General features: G+C 30.7%; 1 protein-coding gene across 4 annotated transcripts; it reads left to right on the forward strand.

Annotated features, from left to right (window-relative positions):
• On the forward strand, positions 1 to 27,321 carry LOC139487637 (stress-activated protein kinase JNK-like). Of its 4 annotated transcripts, none has more exons than XM_071272571.1 (12): positions 1 to 310; positions 4,631 to 4,853; positions 9,159 to 9,288; positions 10,189 to 10,247; positions 10,662 to 10,800; positions 12,477 to 12,642; positions 13,336 to 13,407; positions 13,775 to 14,115; positions 19,107 to 19,170; positions 19,627 to 19,692; positions 20,045 to 20,101; positions 23,383 to 27,321. In XM_071272571.1, exons 2-11 carry the CDS (start codon positions 4,735 to 4,737, stop codon positions 20,092 to 20,094), a joined length of 1,206 nt encoding a protein of 401 aa, XP_071128672.1. In that variant the 5' UTR covers positions 1 to 310; positions 4,631 to 4,734; the 3' UTR covers positions 20,095 to 20,101; positions 23,383 to 27,321. The 4 variants fall into 4 exon arrangements, with proteins under 4 accessions (XP_071128672.1, XP_071128673.1, XP_071128670.1 ...); XM_071272572.1 differs by having other exon boundaries at positions 23,386 to 27,321; XM_071272569.1 differs by lacking the exon at positions 20,045 to 20,101.
• Positions 27,322 to 27,357: the final 36 nt, after the last annotated feature.

Below are 27,357 nucleotides of genomic sequence, written 5' to 3' on the forward strand. Positions count from 1 at the left end.
ATCGTCACTCGATTTACTTTTAGAATTTATAGTTCAAATCAAAATATGTTTTAATTTTTGTGAAAAATATTCAAGTAATTGAGCTTTTATATATAAAAATTGTAAAAAGATTTGTTAAAAAAATATGCAAAAAAGTATTCTCGTTTACGCGATAATTACATTTTCGCAAAATTCGATGACGTTTACAGCGAAATAGTCAACCTTACTTGGTCGATAAATTATTTTGATTCATCACCTGTGTTGTAGAAATAGAAACTGGATGATCATCTGAAGAAGAACTATAAGAGCATCAAATCAGAAATTATAACAGGTTAGAATAAAACAAATAAATGAAGACCTCCCTCAACGCGTTATGAAAAGTGTATTTATTTACCATAATAATTTACTTGACATTTGTAAAGAGTTCGATATGTTTATGTTATATGTATGTGCAGAGTAAATTCTGATAATTCGTTTGTATGGCAATGCATTTGGCTGTCCTCACATTAAAAAAACCTGACTTCATTTATGACACGAAATTACTGACATCGTTGTTCATCTCATATACAAAGTACAGTCTAACCACTTATTCATGTTATTAGACAGCATTATCGTGGTATTTATTTGTGTTTCAGGTTTGAAAAGATGGCTTGATAGTCATATAACTATTACCCTATTCAACTCGTTCAAATTTATGCATTTTGTGTCAATCCCGTTTCAATTTTCTTTTCTGCAGCAAATACACCAATAAACCTATGTTGTGAATGTGACTTTGTCTTCATGTCCGTAATGTCGCGAAACAGTGTTAATGTTGTTTCCCGTATTTTTGACTTTGTGTGATAGTGACGTGGGAGAGAGAGATGTGTTGCCGGATGGACAAGATGGCTGAATGTTTGTACTGTTGGAGTGTATGCCGTGTATTTTGTATTTTATGTAACGTCTGTATATACATATAGTGTGAATAAATCGTGACAGTTATTTTCTACAAAGATGGTGTTAAGTTATAAATTTATGAATGCTCGGAATTCTACGTTTACAACATTGGTGGCAGCGAACAGAAACAAATCTAGGCAAACAGATGATTTATATTTTTATACAGACGGAATGCTTTTAAAGAGGGGAGGAAATATGAAATCAAACAATGAAGGTACTTAAACAAATTTATTCGACAATACAATCTTGACCAAATGTATACGTTGCAACAGAAGGACGATGAGCCACTGGAATACGAAGATTCACCTTTTAAAAACTGATATTGGAAATTAAAACAGATTCGACCACATAATTCACAGAGAAGTATTTAATCGGCAAAAGTGGACGAAAATTAATTAAACATTTTTGTTCGGTGTAAGCATCAAGGATAAAATGACAATCTAAGGTGCAAATTGAAAGATATCAACATTGTCACGTTTATCTATAAATAATTGTTGTTTTATGTATGTCTATAACTTATATTTGTCAGCATTTTGATATATATTAACCATGAGCTGGTGTGACGTACCAGAGTTTGACGGTACTGAACTTTTTGAAGGTTTCTGGATGAAATTTTCTATCTTTGCTGAAGGTTTTAATTGGTCATCTAGTGATATGGCTTTTTATTTGGTTACTTCACTGAGAGGTAAAGCTTTAGAATATGTGTCGTATTTACCACACAGAGATCTTTATAATGTATCTGTTTTGTATTCTGCATTGAAAAGTCGATTTGGTGATATTGAGACTGCTCAGATTTGTAGAATGAAATTGAGAAATATAACTATGCTTACAAGTGAAAGCGTTCAAGAGTATGTATGTAGAACTGAGATAAATGTTGGGAAATCGTTTCCTGGTGTGAACGAAGATTTATTAGTGAAGCCCCGCATAGTATCTGTTTATTGGGTCTACATGTTTCGCCTAATCGATAGGCAATTGTCCTGATGATGCCTATCGATTAGGCGAAACATGTAGACCCAATAAACAGATACTATGTGTCGCAAAAATAAATTCAATGGGCCATTTTAAAAAATAATTAAAAATGGGCCATGTTGTCAAATGAGTAGGCCATTTGAATTAACTTCTGTAAAAAAAAAAGTATCAGTATATTTTGGCAAAGAGGTGTTGGTACTTACCTTTATGATTTTAAATAAACTCATGGATATTGATCCTGTGATTTTGTAACTTCTATTTCAATGAATATACAGTAACTTCTTCCAACCCGAACAATATTTAAGTTAACCTTTATTTACAATGTGTCGACAATAAAGACAACAACACTCATGTTTTTACCACATAGTATCTGTTTATTGGGTCTACATGTTTCGCCTAATCGATAGGCATCATCAGGACAATTGCCTATCGATTAGGCGAAACATGTAGACCCAATAAACAGATACTATGCGGTAAAAACATGAGTGTTGTTGTCTTTATTGTCGACACATTCTTTTTTTCAAGATGACTGGGAATACCTAGCGGTATCCACTCGTTTTTACCCTACCGCACGATCACCACTTCAGGTGTTGGTTCACTCGTATCTTTATTTACAATGTTTAAACTGGTACCATTTGACGATATCTAAGCGTTTCGAAATGAAGTGAAAAATATTGTGCCCAACTTGGCGCTTACATTTGTCACTGAATGCGCCATTTCTTGTCAATATGCGCTATAGATGCAAGGCGCACATCCTTCCTGATCACTGGTGTTCTGGTCTTCTCATGGCCAAATTGCAATTTTAAATGAGCAGTGAATAATTAGATATTGTTAAAAAAGCATTTCCCCACAACCTGTTATTTTTTCTTAGAAAGATACCAGGATAAAAAAATATGGTGTTACTGTATCGCGGTTATTTTCGCAGGGTGTAAATATTCACTTACTTTGGCGAATAGAACAAAATCGCCAAAATAAATTCCACCAATTTTATAATGCACATTGAAAAGTTTTGATTCTAATATGACGTGCTTCTTTAGCTTTGTAAAGAAACCATACTTTATTATCCAATAAAATTAGTTTGCACATGCGTATATTGATTACGGCAGAAAAATGAATTTCGTCAAATTAGTATGCATTTAATGTATTTCCTTAAATTAAAACACTTTCAAACACTAAAATGATACACATTTTGTTACTAATACTTTTACAATGGCAACAATGTGTTACAATTCGTAATTGACATATTTGACCTAGATACCACAACGTTCATGTTGGCTGTTCTAATTTCAAAACCCCTCCCTCTGAAAAACACGTTTCATCTCTCCCATTAAAAAGGCATGTCATTGTATATATTATTATTTCATTGAAACATGTGTTCCGACGATAAAATATAAAATAAAGTATAGGTTATTATTACTGTTGTACTGAAATGACAAAATTGTTTCATATTTCTGATAAAATGGATTGACCCTAGCAGGGAATCGAACCCCATTCTCCTATAAAAAAAATAGGCGTAATTACCAATATACCACCAAGGTTTCCAATCCATTTTACAAATGCAACAAGATTGTCACCCAGTATTAATTTTAATCATCATGTAATACAGCATTTGAATCGTCAGATGCACAAAGGCGTGCTCTTTGGCTTTGATCAACTTTGCAAGGTGTAGCCACCGCAAGTATAAATGGATCTCTGTCAAAGGGCCCTACTGCCAAGTCTCGAATGTAAGCACAACTTTATCAAGGAATCCTCTATCAGATATGAACATATTTACCAATGCTACAATATTAACCGGCGGAATATTTACGATTAATTTAGTAAATAGAGACCTACCTGATTTTCCTTGTGCGTCCACCGCCATTGACAACTGACTTGAAAATGTGCGTGTCAGAAATTGACCTCAAAGGAAAAGACTGTTGTAATATAACTTTTCTGTTATATTGTGACACAAACATTGATTTAGTTAATAAATTAATTTGTTAATTTCTGTTTCAATTTTGAATTTTAGAAATACAACTTTGCGAAATTAAACTGGTTTGAACTAGTTGGATAAAAATCGACAGGAAGGTTGATGGAACAGCCTACACAAATACGGTACACCTATGTACACAGCGAACATAGAAATTACCGTAATTGTCCTAATCAGAATCGAAATAATTGATGCCAGCTATACTTTATTGTAGTTTTAACATGGGTAGGCATTATATTCGTGTTATTTTAGCCCTCGCTATCGCTCTGGCAAAAATAATCACGAATATAATGCCTACCCATGTTAAAACTACAATAAAGTATAGCTGGCATCAATTATTTCTTAAATACGCCAAAATATTGGTAAACCTTATTCAATGAAAATCGTGAAATTTCACACCCGTAAAAATAACCCGCTACACGGTTTTTGAGATATTTCAAATAATGAGTTACAAGTGTTTTTTTGAACTGAAATTTTTCCATTCCATCAATTTCATTCAAACTCGGAACTCTATAATTCTATATCTAATTGAGATAACTCTTAAGATATTTATTTTTACCATAAGAATGACTGACTGACACTGATATATATATATTATTAATCACTTTTTGCTAGTTTATTATTGCATTTGTGTGTCCATGGCAGAGTAAAAATTTGCGTGAATAAGTCGGATTAAGTTGAACCTATAATAGTATGTCAACAATATTTTACACTTTGTACATGCTGTAGTGTAGATTAGTAGTTTTAACTTTATAAAATATACTTCATTTTCTTTTTCAGCTGAAAGAAAATTGGGATAAGATCTCAAAAGAATTTTGAACCATTTTTGTGAAGACGTTAATAATTACTTGTATTTACTATGGAAATGAACTAAAAAGAAAACCATGAATAATTCTGTTCAACCCAAGTTTTACACTGTAGAGGTTGGGGACTCTACATTTACAATACTTGAGAGATACCATAGTCTGAAACCAATAGGATCTGGTGCACAAGGAATTGTGTGGTAAGTTGCAATTTTGTTTTTGGAAAATGACGCTTCAGCAGCATTGTTCCGATACCATTGACCAGAACAACAGGAAGTCGATTATTGTCTCCGCCTACCGCACTCGGTTTCATATTTACTATTTTAAAAAACTAACTGGTAGCTGCTTGTATTCTGCTACACTCGAACAAAGTGTTGTAGTCGGAAGGGAACCAGTTTACATACTTTATTTTATTTACAACAAAAAATTAAAATGTTGACCTGTCCATAGAAAGGCTTGTATAGTCCGCAGTTGAGGGCGCTCTCATCATTTTTCAAACTAATAATTTTAACTCATCCATATTAATAAGTTATTTCTATTTAATATCAAATTAAAACTGATTAATATAAAAAGTAAACCTTTCATTACAAATTTATCGTTTCTTTTCAATGCATTTGAAATAAACTGGTATCTGCTAGATTGAAACGATCCAATACTGTTAGAAATATATATTTAACGTGGGTGATGAATTGACTATATCAGGTGTCAATTTAACCAGGTGCCGATTTGACTATACCGGGTGCCAATTTAACCAGGTGCCGGTTTGACTAGAATTTTTTGAAATTACCTGAGTTTCATTAGACCTTTGATAACAGTAACAAAAAGATTATTTACCTAAAATTTTGTGGAGAGAAGGGGGTTCGGACTAAGTACCAGTGAGAAATATACAAGCTTTTCTAAGCTTTTCTATGGTATTTATTTGTACAATTCAGTTATTCTTGACCTATTCATTTGTCTTAAAAAAAAACCAGCCAGTTGTCATCTTCACTTCACACACACACATTTACCATGTTTACGAATATCAATTATATGCTTACGAGACATGTTGCATTGTTAAACTAATTACGGTATGTGAAAATCAAGACTTGCATAAAAAATATCCCAATATTAGAGACAGTGGCGTCATTTTTCATCAGAGCTTTCAGCTCTTTGATTATTCTCTGCCTACCATTGTTGAGGGGATTTGTTTTCAGGTCTATTTGTTTGTTTTTTTGGCCGTTCTTTTGTCCTATATCAGATGAATGCTTTTGGTTAAAGCAGTTTAATTACCATGAAATTGTGGTCAGATCAAATTGAAACTTGGTATAGTTTATTACATGTTCATTACGACACTGATAATTGAAATATGTATACATAAAAAAATGTACATTTGTATATATGCCAAATTAGAATTCAGATTTTGCAATGCACTGAACAAAGTAATGTGATAGTGCTAACAGGGCTGTTGTCATATGGACATGTATGCTTTCTTATGCCCCTTATACAGGGATGGGGTAATTTAAAATGTAATGGTAATTAAGTGTAATGCATTACAATTTTCCATGTAATTGAAAGTAATGTGTAATTGAGCATTTTTTTAATTACATTGAAAAAAGCATGTAATGCTCAATTACTTTTGAATTACATTTCAATTACATGTACTTTTATGGTGTTACAGTTAAGGATTTGTGTTTAATAATATAAATTGTAAAATTATATATATTTTTCCAATATTAATATCAATGCTTTTTATGCGACCGCAAAAATTGAAAAATTTTTGGTCGTATATTCATGATATTGGTATCACGTTGGCGTCGTCGTCATCGTCGTCGTCTGAATACTTTTAGTTTTCACACTCTAACTTTAGTAAAAGTGAATAGAAATCTATGAAATTTTAACACAAGGTTTATGACCACAAAAGGAAGGTTGGGATTGATTTTGGAAGTTTTGGTTCCAACATTTTAGGAATTAGGGGCCAAAAAGGGCCCAAATAAGCATTTTCTTGGTTTTTGCACTACGACTTTAGTTAAGTAAATAGAAATCTATGAAATTTTGACACAAGGTTTATGACTATAAAAGGAAGGTTGGGATTGATTTTTGGAGTTTTGGTTCCAACAGTTTAGGAATAAGGGGCCAAAAAAGGGCCCAAATAAGCATTATTCTTGGTTTTCGCACAATAACTTAGTATAAGTAAATAGAAATCAATGAAATTTAAACACAAGGTTTATGAACACAAAAGGAAGGTTGGGATTGATTTTGGGAGTTGAGGTCCTAACAGTTTAGGAATTAGGGGCCATAAAGGGGCCCAAATAAGCATTATTTTAGGAATAAGGGGCCCAAAGGGTCCAAAATTGAACTTTGTTTGATTTCATCAAAAAATGAATAATTGGGGTTCTTTGATATTCCGAATCTAACTGTGTATGTAGATTCTTAATTTTTGGTCCCATTTTCAAATTGGTCTACATTAGGGACGACATCAAAAGATCGATGTAGGATAAAAAACTTAAATCAAATAGTTTGGGGGTGGGGGGGTCAACATTGCTGCAAGTTTTGTTAATCTAAAATCGATTTTACATATATCCTTATAGGTAAATCAATTTTTCCCAAATTAAGTTAAGAAGGGGGGTAGGGGGTCGGCGAAAAAACTATGTGAATTAAGTTTTTTATCCTACATTGAACTTTTGATGTCGTCCCTTAAGGTCCAAAGGGTCCAAAATTAAACTAAATTTGATTTTAACAAAAAATGAATACTTGGGGTTCTTTGATATGCTGAATCCTAAAAATGTACTTAGAATTTTGATTATTGGCCCAGTTTTCAAGTTGGTGCAAATCGGGGTCCAAAATTAAACTTTGTTTGATTCCTTCAAAAATTGAATAATTGGGGTTCTTTGATATGCCAAATCTAACTGTGTATGTAGATTCTTAATTTTTGGTCCCGTTTTCAAATTGGTCTACATTAAAGTCCAAAGGGTCCAAAATTAAACTAAAAGTTTGATTTTAGCCAAAATTGAATTCTTGGGCTTTTTTGATATGCTGAATCTAAACATGTACTTAGATTTTTGATTATGGGCCCATTTTTCAAGTTGGTTCAAACCAGGATCTAAAATTATTATATTAAGTATTGTGCAATAGCAAGAAATTTTCAATTGCACAGTATTCAGCAATAGCAAGAAATCTTCAATTGCACAGTATTGTGCAATAGCATGAAATTTTCAATTGCACAGTATTGTGCAATAGCAAGAAATATCTAATTGCACAATATTGTGCAATAGCAAGAAATTTTCAATTGGAGTTATCTTTCTTTGTCCAGAATAGTAGTTCAATCAACTTAAATCATTGTTTTATACAATATACAATGTATATTCACTTTTACTACCAGCTGATAAATTAAAGCAATCTTTACCATTCAGTGATAACAAGCACTTTATTTTACATTTTAATATTTTATGATGTATTTAAATGAGTAGTTATTGTTGCAAACTCCATTAGAAATTTGAATTGAGATCAGTTTTGGAAAAAGGCAACGGGGGATGTGAAAAAAAAGGGGGGGGGGAAATTCCTCCAAAATTTTTTTGACAGGATTAATATTCAACAGCATAGTGAATCTCTCAAAGGCAAAAAAAAATATAAGTTCATTAGACCACATTCATTCTGTGTCAGAAACCTATGCTGTGTCAACTATTTAATCACAATCCAAATTTAGAGCTGAATCCAGCTTGGATGTTGTGTCCATACTTGCCCCAACCGTTCAGGGTTCAACCTCTGTGGACGTATAAAGCTGCACCCTGCGGAGCATCTGGTTTAATATATGAAGTCTGTAATTTATTCATTCTGAAGTTTTTATATCATTTATTTTACCTACAGATTTTTTTTAATAGTCTTATAATTTAAAAAATGTGATAATCAGATATAAGGGTTGATCAGTTTTTAAGCATTGTATTGTCAAAAACTGTCCATATTTATGTAACTTAAACATTCTACTTTCCCCAAAATAGCTAAAAGTTTATATTTTATACAAATTGTAAAAATGCTATATATTTTGGGGCCAAAAATGGGTTTAGTTGGACAAATTTCTTTTGTTACTGAGTTTTTCATAGAATTATATGAGAAAAAGATGTATTATTAAACAACTTGGTTTAGAAGCCACCTATCTAGATTGCCAATTTGCAGTACCTATTTTCATGATATTCCTCCAAACTGTTAATTTGGTTTTGATCAGAATTCCGAGGGTTTCAAAATGAAGCAAGTTTTAAATTTTTGTATACGTGTGGTGAGACTGATATAATTAGAATTATTGTTAAATTTATAAGCGACATGTACATTTCTAGAAATGCTTTATTAAGTACTAAATAACTTTGTGGTACCACCTCCTTATATAAATATACAATGTTTATGAATTTGGTATGATATATATGTTTGTATGTTTTGTATTGTCTTGGTTTCAATCCTGTAATTTTGGATTTCAAACCAATAAAAATTCCTTAAATATTTTTGATGTTTTACAAATGTATACTATATGTTTTCAGTGCTGCTTGTGATACTGTCACTCAAACAAATGTTGCCATAAAGAAACTGAGCCGACCCTTCCAAAATGTAACTCATGCCAAGAGGGCATACAGAGAGTTTGTCCTTATGGATTTAGTTAACCATAAAAATGTAAGTTTTGTTATATAAATATATATACTATATAGATTTAAAAGTAAAATTCTGTAGAAACTGTGGTCAATATTTGGTATACAAACTCAAATGTAAGAAATTATCTTGTTCATAAATATACAGTGCTCTCATAACAAAGTTGACTAGTAAAATGTAGGTTTTACTGTTACGAAGTATTTTGTATAGATATTGTTAATCAATAAAGATTTAGTGTACTTACAGTGCACTATTAGTGATTTATTAAACTTACAATGTTTTTTTCTTGCATTGAGTAAAAGTACATTTATATAAATTCATGAAGCTTTAGGTTTAGGCAATGTTTAGGAAATAGCAAAGATATTTAGTGTCAAGAAGCAAAAATGGAAATTATAGTATATTTTTAGAAATCATGATAATAATTATATCAAAAACTGTATTTGTGCATGTGATTTCTGCTTTACAGAGAAATCCATATGAAACAAACATATACATGTACAATGAAATAATAAGTCCTCTCTGGATGATTGTATACATTACAAGGTCACTAGCTATAAAACAGAAGTTAAGTTTGGCAGTACACAAATACACTCATGACACAAACAGAAATGTTATTGAGTTAACAGTGCTGTAGGTACATGTCCCTGACAAGATCATTTCATGCACTAAGACTAAGACTCTGTGCTGGAATTTCTTTTGTTTTATTTTAAGTGACTCAAACTGAATGAACCCAATATCAGAATATTTTTGGTGCAGTTACATAATTTTAATTGACTGCAGAGAAGGATGCTAAAAAAAGGAAGAAAATAAACAAAAACAAAACAATTAACATAATCATAGAATAATCCTATAATGATAAATTCAGTATCTATGCATACATCTTTATCTGCTGCCAAGTTAAACATATTGATATTTGTATTGTAGATTATTGGTTTGTTAAATGTTTTTACACCTCAGAGATCATTAGAAGATTTTCAGGATGTGTAAGTTTTGTTAAAAAACAATTGATGTCTTATAAATTTTAGTTATATATATTGTTGTCCAGTACTCTTAAACTCTGATCACCTTAAGTTAAGCTGACAAAACTTTTGACAGTTACAAGAATTCACAAGAGAAGACTCAACATAGATAGATCTGTTAATTAAAAAGACAGAAAAGATGCTGTTTGTGAGGTTACGGGTATGAAATTCAACAAAATAATTGTTTTTAAGTGCAGAACCAAGTAAATAGGTATAAATGCAGCTCAAAAGTATTATAAAATGTAAATTCAAGACCCTATCAATATATTTACTTGTTTACTTTTGTACAAAACTATCTTGGGAAATGTGGGTGTAAATTAAGACAGTAATAATGAACACATAAAAACATTATGGTGATAATGACACTCTCTTTATTAGATATCTTGTGATGGAATTAATGGATGCCAACTTGTGCCAAGTGATTAACATGGACCTAGACCATGATAGAATGTCGTACTTGTTATACCAGATACTGTGTGGTATCAAACATCTACATTCTGCTGGTATTATACACAGGGTAACTATAACTTATTATTACTCAATTTATTTCACTTGCCTGGGCGGAGTTCAACTGTTTCTCTCATAATAAACCATTTCATCCATAGATATGTGTTTTAGGATAAACTCATGAATGAAGTTTCCAGTCATTCTTTTGTTAATTCCTTTGATATCACTGATAGGTGATTAGAAATCAGTAATAATTATATTTAACGGCAGTCATCCTAATCACACACATCTTCAAATAGACTGTCCTTATGCAAATTAAAACGTAAGCTCCGCCCGATCAGTTGAAATGACATTGGTAATACTATATAATAAGATGTATTATTAGACAGATAGCTTAATAACATATTACGGCACTATCTTACTTTCAAAGTCATATTCTTTTGTAAAATAAATAGTTTCTATTGAATATGATTTCCACACACTTGCACAGATTTTTTTTGCCATGTACACTTTGTCAATTTTCAATCAATGACAACAAAGAGTCTTTTATTTCAATGAATTTTAGTTGTGTTGAATATACATAAACATTTTTGATTTATCTGAAGATCGTTTGTTGTGTTTAAAAAGGTGTGTACACAAATGTATTAATTTACAGTAAATAACTTAAATAAAGAAGTTGTCTTAATCTACTTCAATATTTGTTTAAGGTGGTACCTAACACTACTGGGAGATAACTCTGTAATATCAGCTAAACGTTTTAATTACGTTGCCTTGTGATGGCAAAATAAAGCTTCTCAATGATCAAAATTAGTGTTTGTCAAACTGCTATATAACCAGTGTAATTTTTCTGATAAAACGCTTAGTGGGGCGCTGTCTTCCTGCGGATAGCGTTCCAGTGTACTAGCACTATAAAGTCCTGCAACTACGGTAGGCTAGCACAAAGCAGTCAAAATTTACATACACCCTTTGGTTTTATATTTATTTTATTTTATTTTACCTATCATTTTTTTTTCGTACATACAAAACATCTCACTAATTATTTTTGCAAAACTCACATACACAAATTTAGGCTTATTTCGGTTTATACAAAATATTTGGCATATAAATCCACATACACAATTTGGCATATCAAAATTATCCGCTCTTTACTTGGCTGCTGGTGTACCAGGACAACGTTGCTGCCGTTCACTGCTGTTTGTTTGGCCTAGCTTTCCTCCTGTTCCTACTTCTGGTGGCACCATGTTTATTAAATAATTATTATATATTTATTTTATTTTTTATTTATTTTTTATTCTTATTAAACAAAATTATCTTTATATTATTTTATTATATTTATTTTTATATTCTTTTCTTTTCTTTATTTATTTACTTATTCATAAATTTTTATTCATTTATTTATTTTAAATTTTTATTAAACTTATTATCATACTAAATTATGTCAATTACCACATGGTAAAAATTAAATTATTTAATGCCCAAAAAGGCGCAAGCCAGGGCCGACCGTGCAAGGGCTGTATAGCCAGTCAAGGTCGTTAAAAACTTCCATTTGTGATAAAACGCTTGGTTCAAATTTTTTGAATTTTTTATGTTTTTGTTAAAGGGTCAAAGTAAATACTTTGTCAAAATTTTATGAAAATTAAACGAGCCAAATTAATTTTAGTGAAAGTGTTGGGTACCACCTTAAGTGAACTAGATAACTAAATTATCTGATGGTCGTCTTTCATGAATTACTTTCTTCATTTTCAGGATTTAAAACCAAGTAATATTGTTGTAAAGTCAGATTGTACATTAAAGATTCTGGACTTTGGATTAGCTAGAACACAAGGGACAGGTTTTATGATGACCCCTTATGTCGTCACAAGATATTATAGGGCACCTGAAGTCATCCTAGGCATGGGATACAAGGAGAATGGTAGGACAATCAGCTATTTTATAAAAAAAAAGAAGATGTGGTATGATTGCCAATGAGAAAATTCTCCACAAGAGACCAAAATAACACAGACATTAACAACTATAGGTCACCGTACAGCCTTTATCAATGAGCAAAGCCCATATTGCATAGTCAGCTATAAAAGGTCCCGATATGACAATATAAAACAATTTAAACGAGAAAACTAACAGCCTTATTTTTATAAAATAATGAATGAAAAATAAATATGTAACACATAAACAAACGACAAACACTGAATTACAGGGACTTAGGACAGGCACATACATAAATAATGTGGCAGGGTTAAACATGTTAGCGGGATCCAAACCCTCCCTTATTAACTCATTTTATGATTGGAAAATAAGATAAATCTTTTTCATACATACTACATGTATTTAGGATTTATACTGTCTTTAATAGTTTTAAATGATGAATCTTTTGTCTGATTTAAAAAAATAAATCCTTTGCTTTACTTTTGGTATTAAGGCTCTTGTCCAGATATAACTGATAGAATTTTTTCTTTGAAGCAAGGTCAGCAACCATAAATGATATAAAATGTTGAAATGATGGAATTACAGTAATCCTAAAATTATTATTCTGACCATCAGATATTTTAAAGTAAATATAAAAAAGAAATATGACTTTTGCTTTTATAGTTACTTTTGTTTATTTCAGTTGATATATGGAGCGTAGGTTGTATAATGGCAGAACTGATCCGAGGAGCTGTCATGTTTCCAGGAAGTGATCGTATCCTAATCAGTAAAACTTTATCTGTCCGTTTTCATTAACACTGCAAATTTTAGTCTGATATGGTTATTTTTTCATTAATAAGTGTACAATTGTCAGTAAGAGATGGAGTGCATGGTCCATGGGCTGTAACTATGGCTGAAGTCAGGGACACCTTGACAATGTTTTTTCATATGTTAAATTTATAAATGTTTATCAATGATGATATATTGAATTCTTTTACATTGCAAAATACAAGTCCTAAATATATTTGTATTCATCAACAAAGTAATGATTATATAAGATACATTTTGTAGAAAAAGGTTTGTAGAAAAAAATTGCTATATTCACATTGTAATTTCCATGTACTTCCTTAATAATTGTACAGATATTGATCAATGGAATAAGATTATTGAACAATTAGGGACGCCTTCTAAGGAATTTATGCAACGATTGCAACCAACAGTAAGAAATTATGTAGAAAACCGGCCACGATATGCAGGGTATAACTTTGATAGACTTTTCCCTGATGTGATATTTCCACAAGACAGTACTGAACATCCAGGCCTACGGGCGAGTATGGCAAGAGATTTATTATCCAAAATGCTTGTTGTTGATCCTGAAAAGAGAATTTCCGTTGATGAAGCTTTAATGCATCCCTATATACATGTATGGTATGACGAGAGTGAGGTCAATGGGGTGAGTGTCCATGTCGGTGAAGCTCATGTGGTGAGTTAAAGTTCACATATTAAGCATGGGCCTGGTATTTAATCACTAATGGTATTTTGTTGCAAAGCTGCATGTTTTGTATTTATCTTATTTGAAATAAAATGGTAATTTATTTAACACTGGTTAATGAAATGGTGATTATCATATATTTTTTTTTTAATATCAGTTACATATAAGTTTGGTGGAAGTTTTGCTGCTACCAGACATAGCCACTTTACTTATGCATAGCTTGCCTCTATTTATTTCATTTTGCATGCAGATTTTGAAAAACTAATCAGAAAATTAATTTGACAATGGGTTTATGACTTTTTATCCTTCCTTCAGTATATATTGGCAGTTTGTTTGGCACAGTTATATTTTCAACCTTTTACATATCCACACACTTTTATAAAAAAAAGTATCCATAGTTTTGTGGTCTGTAACATCAGTGTACATGGTGTAAAAGTACCTATTCCACTGATTAAAATGATGGTCAAGGCTAGGGAGTTTGATAAGTGTAACTTATTCATAATTGTTAAATTTACATCAAGAATTTGTAGACTAATATTTTTTTTGTATTGTTTAAAGCCTTTTATTTGTGAACTGTTATCAATCTCTTTGACACATTCCCCATTTCCATTCTCAATTTTATTCTACTAATAGTAAAAAGATAAAATGCAATTATTGTTTGATAAATCTGTTTTATTCTTAAAGTCAAGATGGTAAACTGCACTATTAGCACTCTTCTTATTGTATATATGATAGTGATCTCCCTTTATTTCATTCCTTATGCATGATATAACATCTACCTATTTATTCTTATAATTATCAAACACATATTATTATATAGATAAAAAGTGTGTTTATATCTAGAAAAGTTGTATTTTGAGCAGACATTATATCCCCTCCCCCAGTACACTCCACTAAAGATTTTTCATTGATTTATATAAGATGTTTTATGTAAAACATATTATTTTGCAACTGCTAATAACTGTTTTCAGCAATCCTTTGACACATTTGTTGTTTTGTAACAAGCTTTGTTTGCATAATAGTTTTAATAATTCACAAATTGAATGTTTCTGCTTCTTCATCTATAGGCTGTTCAGTATGAAGTTTGAGATTATCTCACCAATTGAATGTTACTGTTTCATCTATAGGGTGTTCAGTATGAAGTTTGAGATTATCTCACAAATTGAATGTTACTGTTTCATCTATAGGGTGTTCAGTATGAAGTTTGAGATTATCTCACAAATTGAATGTTTCTGCTTCATCTATAGGGTGTTCTGTATGAAGTTTGAGATTATCTCACAAATTGAATGTTTCTGCTTCATCTATAGGGTGTTCAGTATGAAGTTTGAAATTATCTCACAAATTGAATGTTTCTGCTTCATCTATAGGGTGTTCTGTATGAAGTTTGAGATTATCTCACAAATTGAATGTTTCTGCTTCATCTATAGGGTGTTCTGTATGAAGTTTGAGATTATCTCACAAATTGAATGTTTCTGTTTCATCTATAGGGTGTTCAGTATGAAGTCTGAGATTATCTCACAAATTGAATGTTTCTGCTTCATCTATAGGGTGTTCTGTATGAAGTTTGAGATTATCTCACAAATTGAATGTTTCTGCTTCATCTATAGGGTGTTCTGTATGAAGTTTGAGATTATCTCGCAAATTGAATGTTTCTGCTTCATCTATAGGGTGTTCTGTATGAAGTTTGAGATTATCTCACAAATTGAATGTTTCTGCTTCATCTATAAGGGTGTTCTGTATGAAGTTTGAGATTATCTCACAAATTGAATGTTTCTGCTTCATCTATAGGGTGTTCAGTATGAAGTTTGAGATTATCTCACAAATTGAATGTTTCTGCTTCATCTATAGGGTGTTCTGTATGAAGTTTGAGATTATCTCACAAATTGAATGTTTCTGTTTCATCTATAAGGGTGTTCAGTATGAAGTTTGAGATTATCTCACAAATTGAATGTTTCTGCTTCATCTATAGGGTGTTCAGTATGAAGTTTGAGATTATCTCGCAAATTGAATGTTTCTGTTTCATCTATAAGGGTGTTCTGTATGAAGTTTGAGATTATCTCACAAATTGAATTTTTCTGCTTCATCTATAGGGTGTTCTGTATGAAGTTTGAGATTATCTCACAAATTGAATGTTTCTGCTTCATCTATAGGGTGTTCAGTATGAAGTTTGAGATTATCTCACAAATTGAATGTTTCTGCTTCATCTATAGGGTGTTCTGTATGAAGTTTGAGATTATCTCGCAAATTGAATGTTTCTGCTTCATCTATAGGGTGTTCAGTATGAAGTTTGAGATTATCTCGCAAATTGAATGTTTCTGCTTCATCTATAGGGTGTTCAGTATGAAGTTTGAGATTATCTCGCAAATTGAATGTTTCTGCTTCATCTATAGGGTGTTCAGTATGAAGTTTGAGATTATATCACAAATTGAATGTTTCTGCTTCATCTATAGGGTGTTCTGTATGAAGTTTGAGATAATCTCACAAATTGAATGCTTCTGTTTCATCTATAGGGTGTTCTGTATGAAGTTTGAGATTATCTCGCAAATTGAATGTTTCTGCTTCATCTATAGGGTGTTCAGTATGAAGTTTGAGATTATCTCACAAATTGAATGTTTCTGCTTCATCTATAGGGTGTTCTGTATGAAGTTTGAGATTATCTCACAAATTGAATGTTTCTGCTTCATCTATAGGGTGTTCAGTATGAAGTTTGAGATTATCTCACAAATTGAATGTTTCTGTTTCATCTATAGGGTGTTCAGTATGAAGTTTGAGATTATCTCACAAATTGAATGTTTCTGCTTCATCTATAGGGTGTTCAGTATGAAGTTTGAGATTATCTCACAAATTGAATGTTTCTGCTTCATCTATAGGGTGTTCTGTATGAAGTTTGAGATTATCTCACAAATTGAATGTTTCTGCTTCATCTATAGGGTGTTCAGTATGAAGTTCGAGATTATCTCACAAATTGAATGTTTCTTTTTCATCTATAGGGTGTTCAGTATGAAGTTTGAGATTATCTCACAAATTGAATGTTTCTGTTTCATCTATAAGGGTGTTCAGTATGAAGTTTGAGATTATCTCACAAATTGAATGTTTCTGTTTCATCTATAAGGGTGTTCTGTATGAAGTTTGAGATTATCTCACAAATTGAATTTTTCTGCTTCATCTATAGGGTGTTCAGTATGAAGTTTGAGATTATCTCACAAATTGAATGTTTCTGCTTCATCTATAGGGTGTTCAGTATGAAGTTTGAGATTATCTCACAAATTGAATGTTTCTGTTTCATCTATAGGGTGTTCAGTATGAAGTTTGAGATTATATCACAAATTGAATGTTTCTGCTTCATCTATAGGGTGTTCAGTATGAAGTTTGAGATTATCTCACAAATTGAATGTTTCTGCTTCATCTATAGGGTGTTCAGTATGAAGTTTGAGATTATATCACAAATTGAATGTTTCTGCTTCATCTATAGGGTGTTCAGTATGAAGTTTGAGATTATCTCACAAATTGAATGTTTCTGCTTCATCTATAGGGTGTTCTGTATGAAGTTTGAGATTATCTCACAAATTGAATGTTTCTGCTTCATCTATAGGGTGTTCAGTATGAAGTTTGAGATTATCTCACAAATTGAATGTTTCTGCTTCATCTATAGGGTGTTCTGTATGAAGTTTGAGATTATCTTACAAATTGAATGTTTCTGCTTCATCTATAGGGTGTTCTGTATGAAGTTTGAGATTATCTCGCAAATTGAATGTTTCTGCTTCATCTATAGGGTGTTCAGTATGAAGTTTGAGATTATCTCACAAATTGAATGTTTCTGCTTCATCTATAGGGTGTTCAGTATGAAGTTTGAGATTATCTCACAAATTGAATGTTTCTGCTTCATCTATAGGGTGTTCTGTATGAAGTTTGAGATTATCTTACAAATTGAATGTTTCTGCTTCATCTATAGGGTGTTCTGTATGAAGTTTGAGATTATCTCGCAAATTGAATGTTTCTGCTTCATCTATAGGGTGTTCAGTATGAAGTTTGAGATTATCTCACAAATTGAATGTTTCTGCTTCATCTATAAGGGTGTTCTGTATGAAGTTTGAGATTATCTCACAAATTGAATGTTTCTGCTTCATCTATAGGGTGTTCAGTATGAAGTTTGAAATTATCTCACAAATTGAATGTTTCTGCTTCATCTATAGGGTGTTCTGTATGAAGTTTGAGATTATCTCACAAATTGAATGTTTCTGCTTCATCTATAGGGTGTTCAGTATGAAGTTTGAGATTATATCACAAATTGAATGTTTCTGATTCATCTATAGGGTGTTCTGTATGAAGTTTGAGATTATCTCACAAATTGAATGTTTCTGCTTCATCTATAGGGTGTTCAGTATGAAGTTTGAGATTTTTGTCTAGGTTGATTATCAGTATGGCTTTTGTGGCTAAAAATAAAACATAGAGGTTAAACTACAGTTTTGGCTAACATTTCAAAAACAACAATTAGAAAATATCTGAAGAGTCTAATAGTCAGCACAAGCTCTATCTACCTTTCAGAAATTAGAAAAGTCTGTCTTGATAAGAGTTATTCCCTGAAATGATGTTTTTACTATATTGGCTATTGTTTTTAAACTAAAGGAGCTTCTTTAAAACTGTAAAAGCTAAAATGATTGGCATGGCAAGATCTTTCTAGCTGAATTGCTCATTTGTTAGTTTTTTTCTAAATCTGGAGTGATTAATCTATCATAAAATGTGTTACAATGTTTATATGTTGTGTCAAGTTATTTATTTTCTTGAACAGGTAATACATATTTTATTGCAATAAACTCTTCAGAGGAAAATACTACATGTATCAGAATTATACTAACTTTTTAAAAACTGTGAAAATTAAATAAGCTTTACAGCTTATTTTTAGGAATGGTGTTATAAATTTATATATTTAAGGAATTGGAAGATTTTTTTTCATAATCTTTGTATAATTGTTTAAATTTTAGCCTGCACCACAGCCATATGATCATACAGTTGATGAACAAGAGCACACAGTGGATGAATGGAAAGGTCAGTCATATATATCTTGTACAATATTAAAGGAAAATAAGTTGATACATGCTAAATGTGATTGTACTAAACAAGGTTGATTGCTGCTTACTTGGAATCTGACAATAGTTACTATGTTCGTCCATTCTAAAAGAATTCAATTGAATTTTACAACTTGTTGCACTTGAGTCTGTATAAAACATGGAAGGTTCAAATAAACTTACCTCATTGTACATTTTGTTTTATTACAGCATATAAGTGAGCACAGTAAAGAAGAACACTGTTCTAAAAGAAACATTTGTAGCAATGTCCACAAATACAAGATATGATCCGGATACATGGTGCTGGTTTTATCTTGTACCAATCTAATTTTCACGATAGGTTTCACTTTAAACAAGTTTAACGAGTCCTCTGTAGATTTACCACCTTCAGATTGTTATTTGCTTCAATAATTAATTAAATTTGTTTATGTTTTAGACTTGATTTACAATGCTGTTATTACTTATGGTAAAAAAGAAAAGAAAAAATCAGCTATGCAAAACGGTAAGACATTTGCAGCAAATGAAAGCACAAGACCCAAATTGTTTTCATTCATTTAAAAAGTTTTATAACATTCCATATCCCTTTTTATAAAATTAAACATATTTAAAATATTGACCCTTGGAGGGTTCTGATCATTTTCTGAGTAATAAATTTATTAGAAATACTATTTCTCTGACAATACCAGTGTTCTCCCTTGAATTTTGGCACCTCACATTCACAGTAAAATTTCCAAGGTAAAATGTTTCCATCTATGATGTTTCTCACATTGAAGACTTTTCTCATTTTAATGTAAAGTTTTGTGTAATATGAAATGTTGAAAATCAAATTATAATGTATTTATGATTATGTAAAGAGGGAGAGACAAAAATTCAGGAGTTTTCATTATCCATTGACCATAAGTAAACTGTATGTAAGTACGAAGGAAAATGGTGCATTCAGCTTATTGTGGCGTTTGCTTAAATATTTTCCACATTTTTTTTTTTATCTTTTACCTATTCAGCATGTCTTCCATTTCTTTAATTATTTTAAGTTTGCTAAACCTGTTAGATTGGAAAGTTAACTCACAGTCTATGTGATGCTTCAGCTGAATGTCAAAAACTGCTACCTCTAATTATTGACAAATCTATAGTAGAGCTAGGTCCCATTGGCAAGCATACCAGATTTCCAATTTTTTTTCTCAACGAAAAGCAGAGAGCAAGACATTATGAGTTTTTTGTTTGCTACTGACCCCTGATTGATCCATAATATGTTAGTAGAATCCATAGGGGTGAGGCCAAAGGATCTGTTGGTCAGTAGTGATCCATGTAACAAAGTTATCGCACACTCCACTGTTTCTACCAAGTTTTCTTAAATGCAATAATATTAATAGTGGACATGATGTCACAAAATCTACTACATGTACGACTACAAATCCATAAAGGGTCACCATGTGACATGGTTCAAACAATCACAAGGTGAGTAATTTAAATGAGGTGTAGTGTCAAAATATAGAGCATCCATCTGGCACTGTCGTGCCTGTATATGTTATAACTATTATTATAATCATAGTTATTATCCATCTCCAGGAACCTTGGAATTATTTTGATAACTTATTATGCCCCACCTACGATGCCACCTACGATAGTAAAGGGGCATAATGATTTCTGGTCTGTGTGTTCATTCATCCTTCCGTCCGTTCGTCCCGCTTCAGTTTAAAGTCTTTGGTCAAGTTAGTTTTTGATGAAGTTGAAGTCCAATCAATTTGAAACTCAGTACACATGTGCCCTATGATATGATCTTTCTAATTTAAATGCAAAATTAGAGTTTTTACCTCAATTTCATGATCCACTAAACACAGAAAATGATAGTGCGAGTGAGGCATCCGTGTACTATGGACACATTCTTTTTTTTTTATTTTTTATTGATCTTTTTGGTGTTCAAACTACAGTGCATACATACATTTTTACAGGACATAAGAGAATGACATGACATGTATGGCATTGTTATACTATTGACATTATGCAAATAAGACATAGTAAAAAATTACAAGATAGTGGTGTGAATATTCAGTATATGATACCTCTTAAGAATACTTTTGAATACATTCTAGTACTATAACCATATTGAAAAATAAATTTAATTAAATAGCTTTCATAAATCCCCCCATCTGTTGACAAATGACTCTTGTTTGTCTTTAGAAATATATAAATATTCTAATATCTCGTCTTTTCAAAAATTTAAGAAAAGCTTACACAGATATGAACAGTCTGTCTAATTGTGTGTTCTTTACATAATAAATGTAATATTTTGCCTGTAGAATGCATTAATTTAAAACTATGTTATCAGAATTCAATCAGGGGCGGATCCAGCCGTTTTAAAAAGGGGGGGGTTCCCAACCCTGAGTAAAGGGGGGGTTCCAGCTTTATGCTCCCATTCAAATGCATTGATCGGCCAACAAAAAGGGGGGTTTCCAACCCCCAGAACCCCCCCTCTGGATCCGCGCCTGTCAATACACCAAAAATGACACTGTCTTTATTCAAAAATAGTTTTACTCAAAAAACTGAATACCACCAATTTGAAAAATCTCTCCAAAATTGTTTTATTTCTGTACATTCAAAAAATTTATGCTCGATAGTTTATATTTCTTAACAACTTGCACATTCATTAGTTAAGGAAAGTTTATATTTTACAAGAAGATAATTATGTGAGACTATTCTGTGTAGTAGTTTATATTGAAAAGCTTGTAGTTTGCTTTCTATAGTACATTTGAAAGCTAATGAATAAATATTTTTACATTGTTCGTCACTAATTTCTATATTAAAACTTTCTACCCATCTTTGTTGTGAAATAGGAGAAACACTTCCCTGATCGATAAAAAGTGAATATACATCTTTAGCAAATAATTTACTAATAGGCATTTTTTTATTCTCATGCTCAAAAACAAATCCAAATGAGTTGCTGTTAGGTGTCAAGGTAGTTTTTGATGAAGTTGAAGTCCAATCAACTTGAAACTCAGTACACATGTGCCCTATAATATGATCTTTCTAATTTAAATGCAAAGTTATAGTTTTTACCCCAATTTCACAGTCCACTAAACACAGAAAATGGTAGTGCGAGTAGGGCATCCGTGTACTATGGACACATTCTTGTTTATGTATCTTCTAAGGAAAATTTAAATCATTTGTGGGAATGTTCTTTGATATCTCTTCTTTTAATTAAAGCCATTTAAGGGGTATATGATAACACAAACTAGTAGACTTGTCATTAAAGATTACTTTCTGGAGAATGTTCTAAATAAAAATGCAAGACAAGAGATATCATTAACAGTGTGGTTGACTTCAAAGTTGTCAAGTTAAGCCATTTAATTGTCAATAAATGTTAATTTGTTGTTACAAAGGGAAGGGTGACATATTTTAGCATCTTTGTGAATGCAGATAGCATGATAAGAACCTTGAATTGATATGCTAAAACAGCCTTGGGAGAACACTGAGTTACATCAACAATATGTGCAATTAATGTGTTTATGTACCAGAGTAATTTGACCATATATAATGAAGAAAATATTGGAGGCTCAGCTTTAGTTTCCTTTAGTTTTGCTTTAATACACAGCAATGTATCATGAAAAACTGGGCTTATGTAGAAATGATTGTCATTGATATTTTTATGTTATTTAATAATCTGAAGTAACTTGGCAACTGATTTACAAATTTTAGAAAGTGCATGTTGATTGTAATTTGTATGTAATTTCTCTAATATAAAAAAAAAAGGAAATGTGGTATGATTGCCAATGAGACAACAGTCCAACCAGAGAACAAATAATGTGGATGTTAGCAACTATAGGTTACTGTACAACCTTCAACAATGATCAAAACCCACAATGTAAAGCTGCTATTTTTTTGGACGTTACATTTATTTTATATTGGGAACAGAGGAGCAGTTGAAATATATTTTTCCTTGAAAAACGCTTTGCAAAGATATAGTTCCACATGCTGAAAGCTTGGTTCAGCTATATGCATGAAGGTCATTGTCTTATATGATAGAAAAGATATTTTTATGAACTGCTGTGAATCAAAAGTTTGTAAACAGATAATTGATTGTAATAATTTACATGTATGGAAAAGCTTCTTTGATTATAAGAATTCTGTAGTCAACATTAGTCCATTTAATGCAGTGATTTATTTGATGATTAATTATTTTATTTTATCGTTTCAGCAGGAGCTCCTAACAACGATGACATGATGACAGATGGAGCCACAAACTCTAGTCAAAACCGATGTCGATAATTAATGTGTATTATTAGATTATAATTTATTCATTGTTTGTTCAGATTTAATTCTGTATTCATGTTATAACAAAACACACATGTCAACATTTTGGGGTATTTTTCTGTACTAAGGAAAATGTACAGAATATCAACTCATGAATTTTCCAAAGAAATGTTTTCAAAGTTTTGACATGCAAATAATACTTTTACTTCCATTATGTTTGAACAGCTATGTATTTTGTTTCTATGAATTATCTGTCTTTAAAACCTTAAATATATATGAATGTAAAAAAAAAATATGTATTATTTTTTCTGCTAATCAAGAGTGCTTATAATGTCATGCAAGAAAATCTGTCGAAGATTTTTATTAAAGAAACCAGCTTTTAACCATTAGTTTGTTCATTTGCAATCAACAAAGTGTATTTAAAAAAGGAGTGTTTTATTTATGGAATTTAAAAGGTTTTTGAAATTAATTGTATTTGTATAGCTTGTTTAAATAAATATATTTGTCTATATCTTGATGCAGTATGAAAATTCTTATTTTTAGTTGGAATTTTTCATTCTTGCATTTAGATTGTGATAATTGCTTTTTTATTTTTATTATAATTTAAATCCTCCAACTTAATTTTATGTTTTAAGATATTCAATTCCTTGCTTGTGTATCAGTCACATCTCAGTTTGCAACTATAAAATGATTCATTGATGCTGGCAAATATGTAAATATGAAATTTCTATGTATTTCCAAAATATATCTTAAGTGCAGATTTAACTTTTTTAAAATCCCATATAAATTCTTATCTTCTAAAAGCATTTGCATAAAAAAGAAATATTTAACTCTAGATTTTTATTTATATCAGTTCAAAAATAGTTATGTGAAAAATGACTGACTGTATTTGATGTTGATTCTAGAAGATGTATTATACTTTATTTTAACATTCCACATTGTAGATTATAGCATGAACATTTTAATCAGATCATATCTTACATTCTTTCTGAATCTCAACATTTGTCATCATTGTTCTTCATTTTGTTTATTTTAATGATAAAACCATGGCAACATTGTTTTGAAAAAATATGATGTTCTCAACTAGTTTCTTGCTCATCCCATTTGTTGTTATTTGTCTCTGTTTTATAGATCCATTTTAAATTTGCTATATCTTTACTATTCACAAATTAATTGATAAATAATTTGTTTGCTACTCCTCATCTTTAAATAAAAATATGCTTTTGCCATTATTTTTTTTCATTTAAAGGTGGTATTATAAGGTAATACAAAAAAAATCTAACCATATATATAATGACAGTTTATTTTGAAGTCCCAAATACCAGTTTTACTGGTAAAATGCATTGATGTATATTTTGCTTTTAATTTAGTTGCAATTTTTTCGATTGTCTCTATCATATAAGTATGGTTAAACAAATTTTCTCATAACTCTAATTTTGAATGTCTTTATAAGTAAAACATCATTAAAATTGTGAAAAACTATAAATAGCTTTACATTTTAAAGACCTTTATTCAAAGCAGTAACACAAAACAAAACACAAAACACCTCATCAGAATATTTTGTAGTTTCTAATGTAAATGTTTTTGGGATATGAAGGTACTAATGAACATGGGGTTTTGCCATACACACATTTTTTACGTAAATAAACTTTTTGATGATAGACTTTTAAGGGGGAGAAGAATCATCTGTGATGTTCGAATCATGATAAAATGATCTTCCATATTGTCGTAAACATGATAGCCTTATAGGTGTATGTATACGAAAATTTGTATCCACAAAGTAAGGAATTTTCCTGAAATAAATGTTGTATTTATCAATTGCACATAGTAATTATTAACAATTATTTATAAGGATCTTTAACTATTTCTTGTATAACTTAATTTAAATTTCTTCAAAAACAAATACAGATTCTACCAAGAACTTTAATTGAGGTTCTACCAAATATTTTGAGATGCCTTAGATGCCTCAGGTGTTACTGAAAATTATGACCACTTCCACTTTTTGTTATTGATGGGTTGTTGTGTCAACTACATCAGGTTTCCTTGTTTTATAGCTAAAAAAATACAAAGTTTTCAGATGAAATAATTTAAATAAAACACCATTTAGATGATCTAGACAATACTTTTTTATCATTCTGTGTAAAATAATAGGTATAAAGCCTTTTACTTTTATAAAGCTTTTACTTTTATTGGGGAGTAAAATTTGTTATTTATATAATTTATTTATAAAAAAATATTTGTCCATAATGTGCAATAAGTTTGTTAAATATGATTCAATGTTAGTGATGTCCATTTTACAATGTATTTTGTGTGTATTTTTAGAAGGTTGGATTTTTTTTGGCTATAGATAGCATTTTTAGTGTAAATAGTAAAGTATAATGTTAACAAGACTTTTCAGATTTGAAATACTAAACTTATAACTACCATTTCTCATATTATTATCCATCTGTCCTTGTTACATTATATTATGAATTGACAAGAACTTTTAAGATAACTGTGAGAGAGAAAAAAATAAGTCACTTGTCACATTTTGTGTGAGTGTTAAAAGTTTGTTTAAATATTGCATAAATGAAATTTCAGTAAAGCTTAATTGATTTGTAAATATTGACTTAAAAATTGTACATCAGTTGGTTAAATTTTCAAAATAAGTAAGTTTTAATACTGAAAAACACTATATGTTCAAAGTAACATTCATGTTACAGAGTTTATAAATAAATGCACTTATGTGAACACATTTTATAGTGTATGAAATTTCGTCATTGTTAAAATATGAGAAAAAACTTGGCCATTACTTTAAAGGTGGTGGATTTTTAAAGCTGGTGGTTATTTTTAAGGTTATACCATAGAAGTTTGATTGTTGCCAAACAATTTTGTGATGTTTATTAACTAAACTGTGAGTTTCTATATTTTGATTGTGAGTAAAATGGCGATATATATATTTTAGTAATTGCATATTTTAGTTATGTGTTATAAATGTATTACTAAAAATATCCTCAATGAAACCTGGTGTTGCCATTTGATATGTTATTTAACTTATTATTCCATTTAAATATAAAAACTCACAGATTTTAATTCAGGGAAACTTGCAATTATAGGTGATTTATCAGATCTTAAACAAATTAGTTCATTGGAGATACTTTTTAAACTTTCCTTGTGCAGAATTATCTGATCCAAAACAAATCAGTTCAATGGAGATTCTTTCTCAACTTGCCTCATGCTGATTTTAGGTCTGTACCAATAAAACATATATTGAACCCAGTTAGGTGCCTTTTGAATTTGTCACTTTTGGTGGATGTGATATAATATGTTGTATGTGATAATGTAACGAGTTTAAAATGCTGGCAAGTCTCCTAAATTGCCTTGGGTGGCTGATTTATTTTCAAAATACATTCCCCAAGTACTGGTTTTTTTTGTGTGTATTATTATATCTGAACTTTGGAAAAGTAAAAAAAATCAAAGTATTTTTAATTAAAGAAAAAAAAAATGTTTTGATATATTTTTAGTGTGTACAAAGATGAAATTTGCTAAATTTCCTTTTTGAAGACAAACATGTTTTTAATACAATTCAGTGCTACTACCAAAAGAATAAACTTTGTCAAATTTACAGTTAGGGAAAACCAGACTTTAAGTGAAGGCACGAGAAAGGTCTGATAAATCTGCTATGTTTGGCAATTGTTGATATTAAACTATTTTGTTGTACTATATAATATCAGATTTATAGTTACAAAGGTTTATACAATCAGACTTTCTATTTACCAATATTTGTAGACAAATTTAGAATGATGTACATATCTGAATGTTGTTCTCCATGTTTATGTGCAGGGGTATGATCTCTGGATAAAATGCTTCAGAAAACATTGCCAATAAAAAAAATTATAACAAATTGTCTTTTATTATATTCTGCTAGAACATTTTCTTC

This window comes from Mytilus edulis, chromosome 9 (assembly GCF_963676685.1).
Source record: "Mytilus edulis chromosome 9, xbMytEdul2.2, whole genome shotgun sequence".
Lineage (NCBI taxonomy): Eukaryota > Metazoa > Mollusca > Bivalvia > Mytilida > Mytilidae > Mytilus > Mytilus edulis.

Coding starts and splice junctions, on each gene's coding strand:
- LOC139487637 (XM_071272569.1), top strand. CDS start 4,735: ATGAATAATTCTGTTCAACCCAAGTTTTACACTGTAGAGGTTGGGGAC. Junction 9,289..10,188: donor ATTTAGTTAACCATAAAAAT/GTAAGTTTTGTT, acceptor TTTGTATTGTAG/ATTATTGGTTTGTTAAATGT. Junction 19,693..23,382: donor AAAATCAGCTATGCAAAACG/GTAAGACATTTG, acceptor TTATCGTTTCAG/CAGGAGCTCCTAACAACGAT.